Source organism: Amia ocellicauda, chromosome 20, assembly GCF_036373705.1.
Source record: "Amia ocellicauda isolate fAmiCal2 chromosome 20, fAmiCal2.hap1, whole genome shotgun sequence".
Classification (NCBI taxonomy): domain Eukaryota; kingdom Metazoa; phylum Chordata; class Actinopteri; order Amiiformes; family Amiidae; genus Amia; species Amia ocellicauda.
Genome location: NC_089869.1, coordinates 13,823,835 through 13,844,721, shown reverse-complemented (window position 1 = coordinate 13,844,721; position 20,887 = coordinate 13,823,835). Strand labels below are relative to the sequence as shown.

General features: G+C 38.8%; 1 protein-coding gene across 2 annotated transcripts in view; it reads left to right on the top strand.

The window, feature by feature from the left end:
• Positions 1-881: 881 nt before the first annotated feature.
• Positions 882-20,887, top strand: part of tspan15 (tetraspanin 15) — a 54,609-nt gene continuing 34,603 nt past the window's right edge. The window contains exons 1-3 of one of the 2 annotated variants that reach the window (XM_066693176.1): positions 882-1,103; positions 13,561-13,746; positions 18,034-18,108. In XM_066693176.1, the coding sequence (XP_066549273.1) occupies positions 1,020-1,103; positions 13,561-13,746; positions 18,034-18,108 (345 nt within the window). In that variant the 5' untranslated portion in view covers positions 882-1,019. The remainder of the gene's footprint in view (positions 1,104-13,560; positions 13,747-18,033; positions 18,109-20,887) is intronic. The other variant, XM_066693175.1, reaches the window with a different exon arrangement.

Genomic DNA, 20,887 nt, shown 5'->3' with positions numbered 1-20,887 from the left:
TGGGTCCACAGAAATATACATTTGTTAGTTTGACAGTCTATTTAGATTAAATATGAAGTGTACTTTTTCATTATCAGCTTATGATTGTGAGCACACACACTGAACGTCCACAGAGAAAATACTGGAGGTTAAATGTTAAGTTATTTGTATTCTTTATATATAAAGGACATGTCCTTCCATTGTTAAACATGACAGAAATATCACAAAGACCATGGAAATGTTATATAATGATATATATATATATATATATATATATATATATATATATATATGGCAAAGGGCAAGTTTTCTTTTTCAGCACATATATATTGAAAGGTACACTAGGTATCCCATTTCAAAGGTATCTATTTAATCAATCCATATACTGCAACGCGTTTCACTACATGGATTAAATAAATTAAAGCTGTCACACCTGTTTCTGCTACCTGTTACTTCAATTGCTATTATAACATGTATTTTTTGTGCACGAATAAGGCTTTCTTCTTGATTATATTTATTTATACATACGTAATAACAACACGTTTTAATAAACAGTATGATCTTAAAATAAAGCACCTGGACCTAAGCTAAACTGCATTAAACTTAAATAACTTGTTTTCTTATACAGTGAAGAAATCCTGTAAAGGCTACTTTGTTAGAAAAACAAACAAACAAACAAACAAACATGCCATCTCTTTACCCTGAAAGCCAAGATAAACATTTAACATTCACACAGCTTTCATTTATTCATGTATGATGTTGTGCTTCGACTATAGACATTTGATAAGCCGCAGATCTGGCAGGGGGTGTCAGGATCCCCCCGTGCAGGCAGAGTCCCGGGACAGCCCTGCCCAGCGACGTGTCTAATTGGGAGGCTCCTCCGTCAATCATCCCGCAGCGCCGCCGGACTCCGCGGAGAGCATGAGGCCGCTCACCGAGGCGCAGGTGTGGGCGGAGGAGCAGGAAGTGTCAGCGAGAGTCTGAGCGTGGACGGACACGGAAAAACCGCTGGAATATACAAACCCCGCCGAGGAGGAGACATGGCCGGCGATGTGCGGTACTGCGAGCGGTGCTCCTACATCTTCCTGAAGTTCACCCTCATCGTGTACTCGACGGTCTTCTGGGTGAGTTGTGTGTCTGACAGCTTGGTGACCCCAGTGCGGGGCTTTGCGCGCTTCCTGACTGTCCGCCCCGCTGCCGGCCAGGGCGTGTCCCGCAGCGTAAACAAGCACACCCGAGGAACCGGGCCGGCTGCGGGAGTCCGCTCCTGTGATTTTACTCAAACAAAACCAAGCAGTTTCGTTACAAAATAAACCGAAGTGACCACATTTAAATACACAACTCCACTAGTGTTATTCCAGGATGGGATAGGTGTTATTACAATACGTTTCGTCACCGGGGCATGGCACCGCCCGAGGTAATGTCTCATAGCCTCACTATACAATTAACTGCAGTAATGCAAGCAGACAAAGGAAATTATTATAAGATGTAGTAAATATGTATAAGGTGTGGTTATTTTTAGCGCAGATTTCCGCTTTACTGCGCAGATGTGCCAAATCCCAGGCTTCCCATTGGTGGAGCCGCGCAGATCTGCGGAAATCTGCGCTGCGCGAACGCAAACTGAACTAGATCCCCACCTGAGATAGTGGACTGCCGTTTGTTGGTCCGTGTGTTAAAAATAGTAGGTTTATTTGTAAGAGTTCTTATAATTAATGAATAAAAGAAAATGTATAGCTATACAATAAATCAGAGCATCTTTAAATGACTCTTCCCTGGTTATATGATTTTAATGTATAGTTCAGAGTTCAAGTTTTGTTTGCCAAGCTGTCCTACCCGCCCCCAGGTGTCTGGGAGGGGCTTTATTTCAGGTAAAACTATATTTAAATACTTAAAGGCGCAGTCATTGTTAAAGGCTGTTTCTTCACAATTTTAACTGTTTTGTATGGACTGGGTGAGATTAAGCTCCTGCCTCTTTCCACCAAGGTTTCTCCCATTTTCTCAGTAATACAAATATCCTCTCCATGATACTCCTTTAAAGGTATTTCAGTGTTTGTTAACAAATGCACTGATTCAGAAGAAATCACCCCCCCCCCACCGTCACCCCCTGTAACTTTTATTTTTAAGTGAAACTGTCTGAAAGGATGAAAGCACGGCCCTAAACAGCACAGCGCACTGATGTCACAGAAAACTCTTCAGAGCTGTGCTACACAAAAGACAAAGGCCTCCCGATCAATATAGTCCGCCTGAGGATATTAAGAAAAGTTAATATTTACTAATGACATTTTAGTTCTTTGTTATTTGTTTGCTTAGGTTTTGATGAATTAATTAATGCTGATCTATTTTTTTGTTTGTTCTTTTCCAATTAAAACTTTGCCATAACCAATTACCTGCTTGTTATCTATGGAACTTTTTTGGAACCAGCTGCAGTATTATACTTTTTCTGTGTTGAGTGGCGAGGGTATGGGTTATTGATGTATGTATAACTTTATGTCCTTGCCTACAGGCATTTCAGATTGTCAGGTACTTTGACCGGTGAAATAATGAGACACTGCGTGGACTATAGTATAATTGTGCAGGTACATGTTGAACAGTTTTGAAAGCATAAACAAGGTGATTTGTTTTTACAGATTAGAAGTACATATCAGAATTTATAAGACGGTTATTTAATAGAAAATGCCCCCAATAATTCACGTTTGTTTCCCTAAATAAACATATCCCCATACTTCTGGTTTTATGCATCAAGGCCAGAATAAGAAACCTAAACCAGTTTTGTGTTTTGGGAAAAATGAGTTTAATTGATCCAGACAGACCTGGAGTGCTGTACTGAGTTGTTTTATTGATTTACTGGATTTTCTTACAGACATTCATAGCCTCAAACAAACGTGGCTGAGAGATGGCAGCTTGGCCATGAAGGCAAGGTAGTGGGAACCCCTCATGGGAACAAGCCAAAGAGGTGATGAGGGTTTAAATGCGAGAGATGGATGTGAACAAAGCAGAAACCTTATTTTTTCCTCCTAGACATTAATTTTATAGCTTAGTTTTGTTTTTTCTTGTTTTAAAAAAATAAATAAAAAAATTGGGTTGTAAAATTAGAACATGCTATTTTTGAAGGCCATTAATGATTAGTTCATACTTTCTGCTCTGAAAAATGTTGCATAAAGATTGCAGTATAAATTAGCCCAGAGCCACTGATTACATAACTGCAACAATTATCTATATTAACATTTTTATGACAGAACTTGGAATAATTAAGTTATCTTATAAACCATTGGATGAATATTGTTAAGTTCTTTCTTTCTCACAGCCATAGTTTACTCCTCATAGCTTGTGAAAGCATCTTTTCCTGCTGCCAAGACATCATGTGTCTTATTTTAGTCTAAGGAGAACACTACCCTTGCAAGTGATCATTTCCTTAGTGTCTTGGGCTCTTTAAGAGCTTGTTCTTTTTCTAAGCAAATAGCATATATTTTACATATATATTTGATGTGGAAAGCTGGTGGCATTTTAAAACTGTGTAGTTATTAAATCAGGAGACTTTCATCTTCTGTGACAAACTCTTATTTGCTTATGTTACTCATGAATGCATTCTCTGTGTCACAAGGGCAAAGAGAACATCTCTACAAACCCAGTTATGTTCTTGCATGTTCTTAACTCATGACTTGGAACATAAACAAACAATATCTGTTAAATGTAACGAACGTAGACCCGTCAGCAGCTCAGGCCAGCTCTCCAAATCTGCTGCAGGTTTTTCCTGACTGTCCCAAAAAGCCTGCACCTAAGCTGGTTATATAAATAACAGCCAGCTCTCTTGTAAGTGATCTGGACAATGAAACACACCATGCAAGTTCCAGGCCTCTGTCTCTGTGGTACTTATCTCTTCATATTTATTTATTGATGTATTTTTTAGCATGTAGTTAGATGTTCAGAGACTATTCCCTTAGGTAACCAGTGGAAGATAAGGCTCCTGTAGGTGCAGTGGTACTCTGGGTGTATTGGAGTCCTAATGTCAGAATTGCCCTGATATATGGATTAATATATTCTTTACTTGCATGTTTATAATGTATACATTTAGGTGGGATTTTTATATGTATTTGTCCTGGTCCTTTGACTTGGTTTATATATTTATGACTGCACAAATTTGAATGTATTTGGAATTTGGCTCTTCTACCTAAGCAGTGTTAATGCATCATAGCCTGTGTGCGGTGGGGTCTACACAGAGGTGTAAATGTGTGAATAGAGTAAATTCTTGTTAGATTAAAACTTAAGCCACATATTTTGTGCTAACGATTACAATGGTGTACCTGTTGTGTGTTTATCTGATAGCCTCTAGGACTTTGCTTTGGTCTATGAAGAAAGATAAATATTATTCATAGTCTTTGAAATGGCTTATTAATTTGTGTGATATGTACTAGAAATTGCCTTTTATCTTTGTCCTACCGCTTGTTGATTGATCTTGAATTCGATGGATACCTTTTGTTCCTAAAAGGCCTGTGGGGTTAGGTGCTGGGTGATTTTCAAATACCCTTGAAGTTGTTTGTCTGTGCTGTAGATATTTCTCCTCTTACAGGTTGGCCACCTTTCCCTGCACTTCCTTTATGATGCTTTACCATCCTGCTTGAGCTATAGCAACAAAGATAGGATTTCATTTGTGCGTGACAGGGATTTTTAAAAAGCAGGATGTATATGTAGCTCCCTTGTTAGAAATCCAGTAAATTGCTGCAATAAAACTAGTAGATTTATTGTATGTGAGATATGGCATAGAATGCATAGATGTATTGGATATTGCACTGCTCTTGTTATTGGTTTCAAAACTTGATGTACTGTTCACGTGGCACAGTAAGCATGAACACTCCACCCCCCACACACACATCAATTAGCTATATATTTATTGATAATAACTGTGCTGTATATTTATTGTATTAAAGCATACAGATGTACAGTTCTCTTACTGGGGAAAGACACCTCTGTACACTGTAAAATGCCACAGCTGTAAAGGGAACCTGAACAACTTCACTATCCAATATACCAGAACTGTGGACTTGTTTTTACCTGAGGAGTCTCTGCTGCAATGGTATGGTAATTTGAATTAAAAACTGGAGGAAATTGAAGAGGCAGCAACAGTGGCTTAATTTGGCCTGCAGTTCTACACAGCCTATATAAGAAACATAAGAAAGTTTACAAACAAGAGGAGGCCATTCGACCCATCATGCTTGTTTGCTGTCCATTAATAACTAAGTGATCCTACGATCCTATCCAGTCTATTTTTAAATGTTCCAATGTTTTCAGCATCTACCACATCGCTGGGGAGTTTGTTCCAGATTGTGACGACTCTCTGTGTGAAGAAGCGTCTCCTGTTTTCCGTTTTGAATGCCTTGTAGCCCAATTTCCATTTGTGTCCCCGGGTGCGTGTGTCCCTGCTGATCTGGAAAAGCTCCTCTGGTTTGATGTGGTCGATGCCCTTCATGATTTTGAAGACTTGGATCAAGTCCCCACGTAGTCTCCTCTGTTCCAGGGTGAAAAGGTTCAGTTCCCTGAGTCTCTCATTAGGACTTTCCCTTCAGACCTGGAATAAGTCTGATTGCTCTCCTCTGAACTGCCTTCAGAGCAGTGATATCTTTCTTGTGGAGCCCAGAACTGTACAAAGTATCCAGATGAACTCTAACTAGTGCATTGTACAGTCTGAACATTACTGCCCTTGTTTTAAATTCTACACTTTTGACAATATACCCTAGCATTCTGTTTGCCTTTTTAATTGCTTCCCCACATTGTTTGGATGGAGAAAGTGAGGGGTCCACATAGACTCCTAGGTCTTTCTCATGCGATACTTCATCTAGTTCTATTCCTCCCATAGTGTAATTATAGTGGACGTTTTTGTTACCTGCATGTAATACCTTTCACTTGTCCACATTGAATTTCATCTGCCAGGTGTCGGCCCACAAATGAATGTTATCTAAGTCCCTTTGAATAGCCTGTGCTGCCGAGATTGTATCTGCTGAGCCACCTATTTTAGTATCATCGGCAAATTTGACAAGTTTGCTAACTATCCCAGAGTCCAGATCATTAATATAGATTAGAAAAAGCAAAGTACTAGTACTGTTACTAGACTGATCCCTTTGGAACTCCACTAACAACCTCACTCCAGTTAGAAGCAACTCCTCTAATCGACACTATATCGACACTATAATTCCTATACATCAACCAGTTCATAATCCATCTACTTACATTACCCTGAATGTCTACAGCTTCCAATTTGAGGATCAGTCTTTGGTGTGGAACCTTATATGAAGTGGAACCTTATATGAAGTGGTGCTGGCAAACATACAGTATGTGTATTATGTGTGAGCAGTGAATTACTGGGGGGCTCTAATGTTGAGGCTGTGAAGCCCTCTAATAGGTGTTGGCATCTCTTTAAGGCATGCATGCAGAATGTTAGTGCAAAGGTGACGCTAAAGGAGTATTAATATGCAACCTGCCTTTTAGTCTTCATGTACTGTCTAATTACTTACAGAAGGACTGATAATAGTGACATTTTAATGCTACAGAGCAATTTCCCACTCCATGATGGATGTGTAACCTTAAGCAGAATATTCTGACTTACTAGTGCTATGTATTTCTGCCCTGTGATATATTGTTTACCATAAAGACATGAATGTACATTAGCAGCTGGTTTGTTTTCTGCAGGAAATCACTGTGTAAAGTGGGCTTCCCCTGGAGTCTCTGCCTTCATCATCTCGGATCCCAGACTATGGGAGCCATGGTTCATTCAAACCCCCACGTAGCCGTATCAAAAGACATGCCGTTTCACATATGCAGGAGATCCACAGCAGGTGTAATTTCCCCTTCATGGTCTTTTTTCTCTTTTAATCATGCAGTTCAGGTCACCACGTCTGTCCAAGCACAATAGAGCACCTGGATGATCCTTCTTAGCTTTCCTAGATCTGGAGGAGAATGTCCTTATTTAAACATGCCTAGCTGTATGCACGGCTTCATTACCGTGTGGTGTGTTCCTACTGTATTGATCAGTATTGTACAGGTCCGCAGCATCACCTTTTAAAGCTAGTACTATCACTAAGGGTCTCTCCATCTGCGGCAATCATAACCCACCACCAGCAAAATGTCAAAAGTAAACACTCGCTAGGTATGCAGTGTGTGTGGGGAGGCGGTTTCCATCTCTGTTTTCAAATAAGTTTTTCCTCTAAGTACAAGTGTATTAGAGTTTGAATTATAAGGGACGTGAAAATCAAAATCAGACTTCAGTTTTTGATATTATACACATCAAAACTTTGTATTTTTCGCAAATGAACAGGAAGAAAATTGTATTGGCATTCTCTCTGTGAGCTGAACGAAAAGGAGATGCGATCCCTGGCTTCATCCTTTTGTGTTCCATCAGTGGTGTGTAATTGGTGTTATGGTCCATTGGAGCTCCTGCATTGTGGTCCTTGTCATCCTCTGAAACCTTACAATTACAGTTAAAAGAACAGGCCCTATTAACTTGCTTCCATATGACCTCTTTCATAAAATGAATCTATAATAAAATCACTTGAATGTAGTGTTTGCAAGAATGTTTGGAAGATTTCTTGAATTGGAAGCCCTCTTCTAAAAAATATAAAATAGACAAATGTTTTGTGATTTATTTGATAAAAATCACGCAATGATTCTGCACGAGATGGCTAAAATCCAAAGGTTTAATCTGCTTTAAAGCAAAGTTACTCTGAATGCCAAGGTGCACATCTTACTTAGGGAAGGAGTATAAATATTTCTGGCACCACTTCAAAAATATTCTCCACTGTGGGTAACCCTGTCAAAACCAAGGGATCGATTTACACATTTCATCACTTCTGGAAATCATTATCTGAAATAATTTGCTTCCCACAGTCCCCTGAATACCTACTCTGTAGCAGACCAAAGGGATTCACCTCTGTTTTTTTTCATATCACATACTGTACAGTTCAGATAAAATCAGCAGCTTCTGGTTGAAATAATTAGATTATATCTTATAATAGCTTTACAAAGTCATGATGTAATACAGCATAATAAAAGTAGAAATATCCATACCAATTCAAAGGAAGATGGTTTCAGGAAAACAAACCTTGAGCTTTTTATTTTTTTATTTTTCTATTAAGCTTGTGGAAGAAAAGCATACAATGTCTCTTACGGTGATGAACACCCCTCTGGTCAGTCAAGGCCATATTTAGATTTACTAATCTGTTATGAATTCAATAACTGTTTACACTTTTCTGTTTAAAACAAGCACACCCATAAAGTTATACAGAAGTTGATCCCTTTCAAAGAATGCACAATTTTGAAACAAACTGCCAGTACATATTTATATGAATACTTATTTCCTTTATTCTGTACTGGCTACATAACAATGAGTAATGGCTCTAATTGTTTACCTGTCCAATTGTTTACCACAAACTTACTGACCACTTACATTCAGAACAGGTACGTTCATTTTGATCTGTGGAATATCTGTTTAAAGCTTATTAATCTCTGTAAAGAGAGTTGTGTGGTCTCATAGCTTGTGTATACTTCTGAAGTAACTGTATTATTTCACTAAGCAGACTATTTAAACTGTGGAAAGACTTCTGGAAACTGAGCAATAGCTCTCCATGTATTTAGGAAATCTGATCTGTGTCCATTCTTGACAAAAAACAAAGCGCTTTGAGTAATATTGCTCATACACTCACCTAAAGGATTATTAGGAACACCATACTAATACTGTGTTTGACCCCCTTTCGCCTTCAGAACTGCCTTAATTCTACGTGGCATTGATTCAACAAGGTGCTGAAAGCATTCTTTAGAAATGTTGGCCCATATTGATAGGATAGCATCTTGCAGTTGATGGAGATTTGTGGGATGCACATCCAGGGCACGAAGCTCCCGTTCCACCACATCCCAAAGATGCTCTATTGGGTTGAGATCTGGTGACTGTGGGTGCCAGTTTAGTACAGTGAACTCATTGTCATGTTCAAGAAACCAATTTGAAATGATTCGACCTTTGTGACATGGTGCATTATCCTGCTGGAAGTAGCCATCAGAGGATGGGTACATGGTGGTCATAAAGGGATGGACATGGTCAGAAACAATGCTCAGGTAGGCCGTGGCATTTAAACGATGCCCAATTGGCACTAAGGGGCCTAAAGTGTGCCAAGAAAACATCCCCCACACCATTACACCACCACCACCAGCCTGCACAGTGGTAACAAGGCATGATGGATCCATGTTCTCATTCTGTTTACGCCAAATTCTGACTCTACCATCTGAATGTCTCAACAGAAATCGAGACTCATCAGACCAGGCAACATTTTTCCAGTCTTCAACTGTCCAATTTTGGTGAGCTTGTGCAAATTGTAGCCTCTTTTTCCTATTTGTAGTGGAGATGAGTGGTACCCGGTGGGGTCTTCTGCTGTTGTAGCCCATCCGCCTCAAGGTTGTACGTGTTGTGGCTTCACAAATGCTTTGCTGCATACCTCGGTTGTAACGAGTGGTTATTTCAGTCAAAGTTGCTCTTCTATCAGCTTGAATCAGTCGGCCCATTCTCCTCTGACCTCTAGCATCAACAAGGCATTTTCGCCCACAGGACTGCCGCATACTGGATGTTTTTCCCTTTTCACAGCATTCTTTGTAAACCCTAGAAATGGTTGTGCGTGAAAATCCCAGTAACTGAGCAGATTGTGAAATACTCAGACCGGCCCGTCTGGCACCAACAACCATGCCACGCTCAAATCACCTTTCTTTCCCATTCAGACATTCAGTTTGGAGTTCAGGAGATTGTCTTGACCAGGACCACACCCCTAAATGCATTGAAGCAACTGCCATGTGATTGGTTGGTTAGATAATTGCATTAATGAGAAATTGAACAGGTGTTCCTAATAATCCTTTAGGTGAGTGTATATTGTTTGTTTCAGACTGGCTGTGTTTCTGCAATATACACTATTTTGAATAGTGGTACGCAGGGCGAGGCGATACACAAAACATTCCCTGACATAAGCAAATTAAGATATAGAAGGTATGTAGTCCTATTAACAAATCACTCATCACCTTCTACAATTTGAAAGCTTTCCCAAAATAAATAGTTGGGAACGGCAGAAATTATTAGCAAATGATGATGCACAAGCTGCATTGATGTGTACTCAGGGTTTCCAAGTTTAAATGCCGCCTGTGCTGTATTGCCCTAAAATGTCAGGAGGGAATAAGAGTGAGGTTCATTCAACTTAAAATGCTCAATGACATCTGCTGTGCTCTCTTTGCTGACTGCATAGTGCATCTGTAACTTCCAACAGAACAATGTGCTTTTTGCATTGCTAATTCCAGTGTAGACTGTAATTGATGGGGTGTGAAATGCACTAAGCAGAACATGATATAATAAATAACTAATTTGCTTAAATTTGCTTAAGTTTTCATGGGAGCATAGTAATTGGTTTGCTTTGAGGTTTTAGATTTTGGAAAGTATGCCTCCTTGAACAAACTTAAACATTTATTTATGTGATTCACTTTTAACATCATGTGCAACATAATTATTTGTTACTTCAGGGCTTTTAACATAAAATTAGTATTTTAATTATGTGAAAATGTAAAAATAATATCCTAAAAGGGGCAAGCCTAAATATATATTATGCAGGCTTTAATAAATTATGTGTTATAATTTATTACAACAATCTGATTATATTGCTGGTTGGTGGGGGATGTCTGCAGAGTATTCATATGATCTTTTCCCACGATTTGTCCTCAGTTAATTGACAGTAGAAAAAGTGTACTTGGTCTCAGTCCGAGAGGATAAGTGAAGGGAACGTGTTTACACTACAAAAACGTCTCCAGAATATTTCCTTTTGTCTTCTCATTGTGAAGTCTGCATGCTTGTGTAGACGCATCTATATTCTTAAGGGTGTCAGATTTTTAAGAAGCTCATATGGAATGGTATAGTTACGGCTATATCTAGTTCCTGTCTTTCCCTGTGGTATTTAGACCTCATTTTGTACAGTGTATCTTTGGGGTACAGTTTTTAGAAATATTGAACACTCCATTTGCTTTACAGGTGTCTGTATTTTCAAGTTTCCCTCTACGATGCATTTCTGCAGTTTAGTATAATGCTTGGAAACATTGGTTAGTTACAGGGTTCTTGTTATTCCTGTATTAATTGCTGATTTGACTGTTTCTAAAACTTTTTTTCATAGAAAAGCAAAAATAATTAGAATTTCAAAAGTATTAAATGGAAAATGTTACAAAAATAACATTTATTCAGCCCCTGTGACAAGTTTCAGATTGCTAGTTTTCATCTCTTTCTGTCAGAGCTGTCAAGCTTAATTGGGTGAAAGTTAAATGTAATGTGAGATATTAATGTAAAAGACTTGTCATTTAGGCCTACATTCTTGTAATAGTAACTTTTCAAATTATCATTAAGAGTGCAGCTTAACCGGAAGCTTGGATTGTGTCTATACAGTGAGGGAAAAAAGTATTTGATCCCCTGCTGATTTTGTACGTTTGCCCACTGACAAAGAAATGATCAGTCTATAATTTTAATGGTAGGTGTATTTTAACAATGAGAGACAGAATAACAACAAAAAAATCCAGAAAAACACATTTCAAAAAAGTTATACATTGATTTTGGATGTTAATGAGGGAAATAATAATCAAATAATATTTGATCCCCAATTAATCAGCAAGATTTCTGGCTCCCAGGTGTCTTTTATACAGGTAACGAGCTGAGATTAGGAGCACTCTCTTAAAGGGAGTGCTCCTAATCTCCGCTCGTTACCTGTATAAAAGACACCTGTCCACAGAAGCAATCAATCAAGATTCCAAACTCTCCACCATGGCCAAGACCAAAGAGCTGTCCAAGGATGTCAGGGACAAGATTGTAGACCTACACAAGGCTGGAATGGGCTACAAGACCATCGCCAAGCAGCTTGGTGAGAAGGTGACAACAGTTGGTGCGATTATTCGCAAATGGACGAAACACAAAATAACTGTCAGTCTCCCTCGGTCTGGGGCTCCATGCAAGATCTCACCTCATGGAGTTTCAATGATCATGAGAACAGTGAGGAATCATCCCAGAACTACACGGGAGGATCTTGTTAATGATCTCAAGGCAGCTGGGACCATAGTCACCAAGAAAACAATTGGTAACACACTACGCCGTGAAGGACTGAAATCCTGCAGTGCCCGCAAGGTCCCCCTGCTCAAGAAAGCACATGTACAGGCCCGTCTGAAGTTTGCCAATGAACATCTGAATGATTCAGAGGAGAACTGGGTGAAAGTGTTGTGGTCACATGTGGAAGAAATCGAACTCTTTGGCATCAACTCAACTTGCCGTGTTTGGAGGAGGAGGAATGACCCCAAGAACACCATCCCCACCGTCAAACATGGAGGTGGAAACATTATGCTTTGGGGGTGTTTTTCTGCTAAGGGGACAGGACAACTGCACCGCATCAAAGGGACGATGGACAGGCCCATGTACCGTCAAATCATGGGTGAGAACCTCCTTCCCTCAGCCAGGGCATTGAAAATGGGTTGTGGATGGGTATTCCAGCATGACAATGACCCAAAACACACAGCCAAGGCAACAAATGAGTGGCTTAAGAAGAAGCACATTAAGGTCCTGGAGTGGCCTAGCCAGTCTCCAGACCTTAATCCCATAGAAAATCTGTGGAGGGAGCTGAAGGTTCGAGTTGCCAAACGTCAGCCTCGAAACTTTAATGACTTGGAGAGGATCTGCAAAGAGGAGTGGGACAAAATCCCTCCTGAGATGTGTGCAAACCTGGTGGCCAACTACAAGAAACGTCTGACCTCTGTGATTGCCAACAAGGGTTTTGCCACCAACTACTAAGTCGAAGGGCTCAAATACTTATTTCCCTCATTAACATGCAAATCAATTTATAACTATTTTGAAATGCGTTTTTCTGGATTTTTTTGTTGTTATTCTGTCTCTCACTGTTAAAATAAACCTACCATTACAATTATAGACTGATAATTTCTTTGTCAGTGGACAAACGTACAAAATCAGCAGGGGATCAAATACTTTTTTCCCTCACTGTATGTTTCGGTTTCCGTGATCCTGCGCCTGTGGCTGTGAAATAAGTGTGTGCTGGGTGCTTCATTTCTTTCAGCCCTAAGGAGTAGGGTAAGGGAGGGGTTAATCTCAAGTTTCCAAATGCATTGCTGTTCAGTTCTGACCTATATTGTCCTTTACAGCCACTTAATTCCTTTAGCCAAGTCTTAATTTGAAATCCAATTTAATGCTTTCATCTTCCAGTACAAGGCAGATATTTATTTATCCATAATATTGGCAAATTCCAATCATATCCTTCAAGCTGGATCCTGTATTAAAGCTAGAAAATTATTATTCAAAACCTACCTATCTGAAATGCCTGGCATACAAGATTACCTGTCAGCCTGTGTGCTATCAGTGAAGGCCATGTCAGTCATCCATCCCAGTGTGAAACTCCTGCTATTTGTATTCTGGGACCACAGTGGGAATGAAAATAACCCGAATGGCCCGTAATAACCTGAAATTGTACTAGTGAATTTGGTTGATTGGTATTTGGCAATAACCAAAGCTCCCGGTGTTTGTGTTCACAGCTGGTCGGGGGATTCATCCTTGCCATTGGCATCTATGCAGAGGTGGAGAGGCAACGGTACAAAACCCTGGACGGTGTGTTCCTGGCCCCGGCTATCATCCTCATTGTGCTGGGATTGGTCATGTTTGTGGTTTCCTTTATCGGAGTCCTAGCTTCACTGCGTGACAACCTGTGCCTCCTGAAGGTGGTAAGTAGCATACAGGTCATTTTCATATTCAGGAAGCTCTTTGGTTCCTCTTTTTAATTATAAAAGGAAATGTTTTTAAATTGCTCTACTAAATGTCTTATCTGTTGGAGCATTTGTGAAGCGGATTGCACTTGAAAACCAGGTAGCTAATGGAAAGGGTACACTTTTCACAGCTGGCATTTTGGAGTGAAACCAGGCGGATGCCAAACCACAGGTTTCAGTTGTTTGTATCTTACACCACTGTGTCCTTTCTTTTTCTTGTAAACATCGTTACAAGGCTCTAAATTGTCACACATGTGGTCAATGTTCTTTCATTCACTTTTATGTCAGCTTTTAGTTTTTTGAGATCTTGTCGTTTGCCTTGATAAGCTGCTCTCTGTGGTGGACAGCGTGTGGGCATCAAAGACCAATCGGTTTTCTCATGTGGTTACTCTAATCCTGGGAAGTTACACTTGTGGGAGTGTGGGCATTCACCTTTCAAAAGGCAAGGTGTGTACAGCAGCTTAGCTTACTCATAACCTCAGTACAACAGTCATGGCCTGTCCCTTTTTAACAGAGGGTACAATCAATGCAAAACTTTTTTGAGGTACGAGCCCAACTTTAACATACATAATTTTATTGTATTAGAAAAGGGACAATCAAAGGTCTAGTGACATTCTGGAGGTTAGGGGAAGCCTTTTTTTTGGAATTCAGATTTCACTTGATGCACATCCTGTAATGTAATGAATAAATACATATCAAGGTGTACTTTATATCTTGTCAATGGGGGTGATGGTAAGCCTTCTTCTTAAACATAAAACTTTGTTCTATGATAGTGAAACCAAGAAAGATGACCCAAACCCATTAATAAAACATACAGGTAAGAATTAAAGGACATGAAGCATGGTGAAATATCTGGGACAAAGAGATTAATTAATGAAAGTATTTAAGGTGAAGAGTTACTAAAAAATGTCTTTCCATAACAGTAGGAACTGGTCCTCATAGATTGCAGTTTGATTGTAGCATTAATCTTCATTGTAAGCCTTGCCCTAGCCACTTCGAATCTTTGCCAAAATCGCCATCTTTAACCCAGACATTTACCTCGACTTCAGTGGTGATCTGTTAACTTGAAAACATGATCAAAACACATGGATTTAAATGTGTCCAAATGAATTACTCCGAGGAGTAAAACTTCTTATTGAAAAAGTTTGAATGCCTGTGCTAGGTTATAGGTAGAACTCCAAACAGATGTGCATTAATTTGAAATCTGAATTCCCTCAGTCAATACATCTAAAGCATCCCAGAAATGTATTGGAGTAATTTAAATGTCAAGCACCACTAACTCAAAGTGATGTGTCCCCTGGTGATTCCTCTGGAGATTTCTAGCTCCTTGTTGGGTGATGCTATCAACATTGGTTGGAATATCTGAAGCACAGTTACATTGTTGGGAAGTTGTAGGTTGAACTATTGGAATTGGATGAAAGAAAAACACTAAAGTAATACCACTTAAGAATGAATTTTTGAATTACCTTATGTAAGACAATATGCTTCATGATTTGTTCAGGTTTTTCTCTTGACAATCTTCTATTCAATTAAGTTGCTGTTCTGCTGTTTTGTACAAGTGTAGATTAATCCTATTGAATACTCACAGGGGAGGAAAAGCTCAGGAAAGGCTTCAGTTCTGGATGTTTATTTTTGTTTTATATTCCTCTCCACCTGCCATAACACCTATAATTGACACTGTAAAATCGTCTGCGTTTCGGTATTAAAGAGCAGATAACTGTACATGACAAGACCAGCTTCATTGTTTTGCTAATGCCATTCTTAATTCCACACTGGAAGTATTGCTTCATACGGGGGGCAAAAGGCATTTCATAATACCAACAAATACTGTCAGGAGAAAAATGAGGTACACCTTATGTATTAGGTACATTATTTGATCTAGTTACTTACTACTTTTGGATATTATTTCTGCAAGTTCATCCCATAAGCCATGGGATAATTTTCCTAAAATAAAGGCTATTGCGTTTATTTGACTGGGAAAGTCATACATCTGGCAGTTTTACAAAAATTTAGAGACCATTTAAATTCAGTACTTTGGGTTAAGCAAAGACTACATTTACAGGTCTGGCTTAAATTAATCAGTTGGTGTGATGTTTGTGTCAAGCAGCAGATGTTTCTTCGACTTTTTATTTGGGGGAGGCAGGGCTTTAAACACCTCTTAATGTGTTTATTGAAAGTGTAAATACATATAAGTATTTTTGTTTTTGTTTAGTGGATTGTGTTTACTAGAATTTTTTGAGTGAACTTACTTGGATTCTTGCTGCCACGTGTTTATACCGTATGTATACATTTTTCTCATAATGTGTGATTCATTGACTGTGAAAAGGGGGGGTGTCTATCAAAATAACCAGACAGGGCTTTCACGAAATGTGTGGATTTGTCATATCCAATTTGTTGCTGAAATCAGACCAATAATCCAAAATGAAAAATTAGAGCACTTTAGAGCTATTTTTCCACTTGGACAATGTCAGTTTAGTTGATTTTAGAAATATTTTCAAGCATGATCTAGTGCAATGTGCTACAGTACAACATTTTCATCCCTAATTACTGATTATGCAATGCTAACAAATTAGCCTATTGAGATAATATGTTTTGTAATTTGGTCCTGTAATTGAAACCTAAAATGGAAGTGATGTCTGCATTTTGACATACTCATAGGTAATGGAGAATGTTTTGCATCAGCTATGGTTTGCTTCTGTTAATGGTGGTCTTCTGGATTCTAGGTGATGCCAAAAGCAGCAGTTCCCATTTTAAATGATTGCTTTGATGTTAAATTGCCCAATCTTCATAAAAACAGAGTCATTCTGTTCTAGGCTTCTTTCAAACACATTATGTTCTACTACGGTGATTATCTAAAAAGCAATGGAAGCCATTTGGAATGAACGTGTGTGTAGGTGATCCAAATGTACATTAGCCTACTGACTGTTTATTCCTGCTTTTAAATTATATGTAAAATTGACTTTGGTCATGAGTTCAATAGTTATGATCACAGATTGAATCAAAATGCAGCATAACAGGTGTCTGTGGTGTGGGCTAGTTGCTGCAATTGAAGCATTAAAGGCTGTAAATTACAGAGCGGGATAATATGTGGGGGAGTAAATATCATCTGTTCTGTAAATCTTTTTACTTGTTACTTTTTTCTTTTTTTTTAGTATACCGTTATCCTCCTTATATCTTTAGTTCACAAAAGTAATTTGTATTCTGTACATAGTAGGCCAATACCTGTAAAACAATTAAGGCATAAACTGTCCGTTAATCCCAGTGATTCATTTGTTTTGTGTGGATCTTGGTGTGCTGGTTAAAGAGAATCGTGGCATAGCCTATGATTGTGTAAGCATTTGTGTGCTGTGGTTGGGGCAGATAGGAAAAGCTCATGCCTATTTCTACATGGTTAGATCTCCTGTTGGTTTACTGTGATCTCTCCTATACAGTGATGTGCACAGCCTTGTGGGGGACAGTGGCTGAAACAAAAGAAGTGGCACTTTGGTCCGGGTGTTGCTCACAAAATGCAGTCCAACTACCCAGTTTGCGGATTGTGGCACGGATCGGGGCAGGGGCGATGGGGAGACAAATGGAGCACTTCAGAAAAAAGTGCAGGGGAATGAAAAGGGGCAATGGCTCTGCACGTCCCTGCTCCTATACCCATCTCCCTTTAGTTCATACCTAGGACTGCATCATGTCTGCACTTGTTACCTCTTTGAACTAGGATGCTTTGTATTTAATATTATTTGTACTACTGCACTTTTGTAATTCTGAAATTATGTTGTATTCATATTTTTTATTACTGCACTTTTGTAATGCTTGTGTAAACCGTAAGTCTCCCTTGATAATGGTGTCAATCAAGAAATCAATCAATAATAATACAAAGCTAATTTTGTAAGGGGAGAAATACATTAAATTCACTCTGAATCCCAATGTTTATGTTTAATCATGTACTGAAATAATGTATTTAATTAGTGCTACAAATTGAAGAATTCAGCAGCATGTCTGGTAAAGACTGTATGAGAGTCTGAGCCCGGTTGTGTTATAGTGTTTGGCAGCTGTCAGTCAAGGGACACCTGGTAAGGTTTCGTCTGTCCTCTACTTGGTATAGAAGACCCGCTGTTTCTGTTCTTTATAATACTGATATTTGTAAACCCCACGACATTACATGTACCAGTAAAAAAAAAATGATATTTGGGATTTGTATACATTTGTTGACCAAGGGTGGTGTAAAATATTAATGATATCTTTGTTTGTTTCTAGTTTCTATATACCCTGACAATCTGCCTGATGCTTGAGCTTTTCGGTGGGATTTTGGCACTTCTTTTCAGAAACCAGGTAACATTTAATTCCTTCTGCATTTTAAACCACTGACCTCCTCTAACTCCAGACCCTCTGTTTAGTATTTGCTTGTATATGTTTTATTTTTGTTTTGAATATTGTAATATGTTTCAGAAAGCTATAAACTGACTAAATTCTTAGCCATTGTGTGTTTCTGCTAGTATAACTTTTCAAAGGAGTTTTGTATTTTACTGCTAAAATTATGATTTATCTTGTTAGCTTCCAATTACATCAGGGACCACTTCTGCAAAATTGACTTTTGAGGGCTATTTGATGGGAACCTCAGAGCAGAAGCTTACTAACGCTATTGTAGCATGTGCAGTCAGACCCCTGCTTGAATTGAATCTACCGTATCAGGTACACCGCTAAGTGATTGATCTGCAACACGCAGACAGAGGGACAGACCTGCTAAACCAGAAGACTGGGCCCTGACATGGGGGGTTGAATGCTCAACCAAGTCTACAGGAAATTGTCACAGTAACAGGCTCCTTTTTATATACTGTGAGTCCTGTTACATAGTGTAGAACCTGAGGTAAAGTTTCCGTCAGGAGTTTCCCTTCAATGAGTCAGACTGAGAGAGTAGTAAGCGTTGATCAGACCCGTTTATTCACACAAGCAGCTTGGGGAGGAAAGACGCACAAAGGCTGACTCTGTGAGGTTTCTCTCCAAAGTTACATTCTACAGTCAGGCATAGTTGTACAGGAAAGTTAGTGATGCGATGGACTTCTGTCCACTCCTGAAGAGGCATGTTTCAGCTCTGTTGCTGGGGTACAGACAGTTTTAGGCTGACTTGATCTACGTTACATGGGGCATAACACATATATATAATTATGACATATACAATCTTTTTATTCCTCTTTCCATGATGGCTGTGACAGGCTCACTTGTCACCTGTTGCTAGAGAGTGGACGGCTTTTGGCAGTTTGTCTCCCGTTGCACAGACATGAGACACATTGGCATTCACACATCTTTTAGCTTGCAGGCTTGTTAAACTCAGGCAGATTAACTCCTTTTATGGCATTTCTCATCTTATACTTCCTCTTTTTGCACAAAGGCAGTTTACAACATTTTAACCCTTTTTACCCAGCCTTCTTCACATAGTGAAAGTGTAAACGTATACTTCCCATGTCTTACTCTTATTTAGAATGCAACAAATGAAAAAACACACAAAATTACAATGACAGAATAGCCACAGCCTGCACAGCAAATAGGGCCTGTTGTGTTGAGTTCCCAGGGGCTACTGTTCATTGGCATTGTTTATACTTTATACAAATGGATAGTGTGCTGAAGCCATAAGCTTTTGGCAGTAACCAAACAGTTGAAATGTATATTAAAAGTCTACATCCTAGGGATATTTCCTTTTAGGGAGGGATGCAAAAAGACCAATAATTCTGAGAATGGATTTAATAACAAATGAGTTCTGAAGCTGTCTGTATGGTAGATTTTGTTTTTAAAAGGATGTCAAAATGCATGTGTTAGAGATTATGTACCTCTGTTGGAAGCAATTCGAAGCCAGCTGACCCAACTTTAACGTAATGTAAAAGCACTTCATAACTCTGAAATTATCATTGGTTGATCTTGTACTCATCTGTGGTTTCTCAGAGGATTGTACCCAGTGACCAAATAGAACTGATTCTATTTCCAAAATGCTAAATCAGTGATTATTTGGACAGCCAGACACTTTTATATTTAAAATTTTATACTCCTTTTTAAATATTGAAAAAAGTATTCTTGAATTGGGATAATTATTTCACAACGTAGGTCTATGCAATAGTTTCATGTTTTTCCAACAGAGTCACTGCAGGTACAGTAAACACAATCTGGACATATAAGGTATCTGCATTATAATGTTTGCAGGTGTACAGAATCTTATGAGCAGAGAAAAATATGTCCTTGGTCCTTAAAAGAAATGCTCAAATAAGGATGTCCTTGAACACATCTGACACATCTGTTCAATGGAATTCATCTAAGAGCAAACTGTATTTAGGAGAACAGAGGATCCCAGAGTAGTAAAGTAGAAGATACATTAACAGGGTGCTGAGGCAGTTTTTTTGTTTTTTTTTAAACTATGTCTTGGAAGAGAATTATTGTTGCTGTAAAGCACAGGATATTTCTGAACCAATAAATAAAAAAAAGCATTCGACAATACAAATTAAAAAGCTGAGTGTATAGTTCTACTGGGAGCTCTCTAGAGCAGTTCGTAAAGACAAACTACCATGTACAAAAAATAAAATGCTGACAACTGAGTCCTTGGTGTGAAGTGGAATGCGAGTTAATTTATCCTTTAAGAATTTCAGAACAGCTGTTGAACCATTTTTGGTCTGTTTTCCAAACAATTATGAGTGTTGCTTAACCTCATTGACAGTTCCTGCTTTACACTTAAATAACATTATTTATATGGATGGCACAAGGTAATGTGTAATTGTTTCATAATGCTAATCGTTATCTGATAACGGTACCCAAAGTGTTATTGCTTATTGTGATTATTTGAAATCTATTTTCTTAAATATGTGTTCAGGGAGGAATTGGGAGAAGGTGGAATCACAGAACAAGGCATAATTTACCTAGACTGGATATGAATTAAGTCTAACTTGTCATACCTCTCTCTGATAGGAATATTTTGCTGGGCCTAATTAGTCCTTAGAAGTAATAGGAAAATACCACAGCCCTGCAGGCATAAAATTAATTAACAGCAAAGCTACAGGTAACAATTCGATTTATTTCCAGGGTTTGGCAAGCAACTTCCTGGCTGTTTCAGTCATGCACGTTGCAGAAA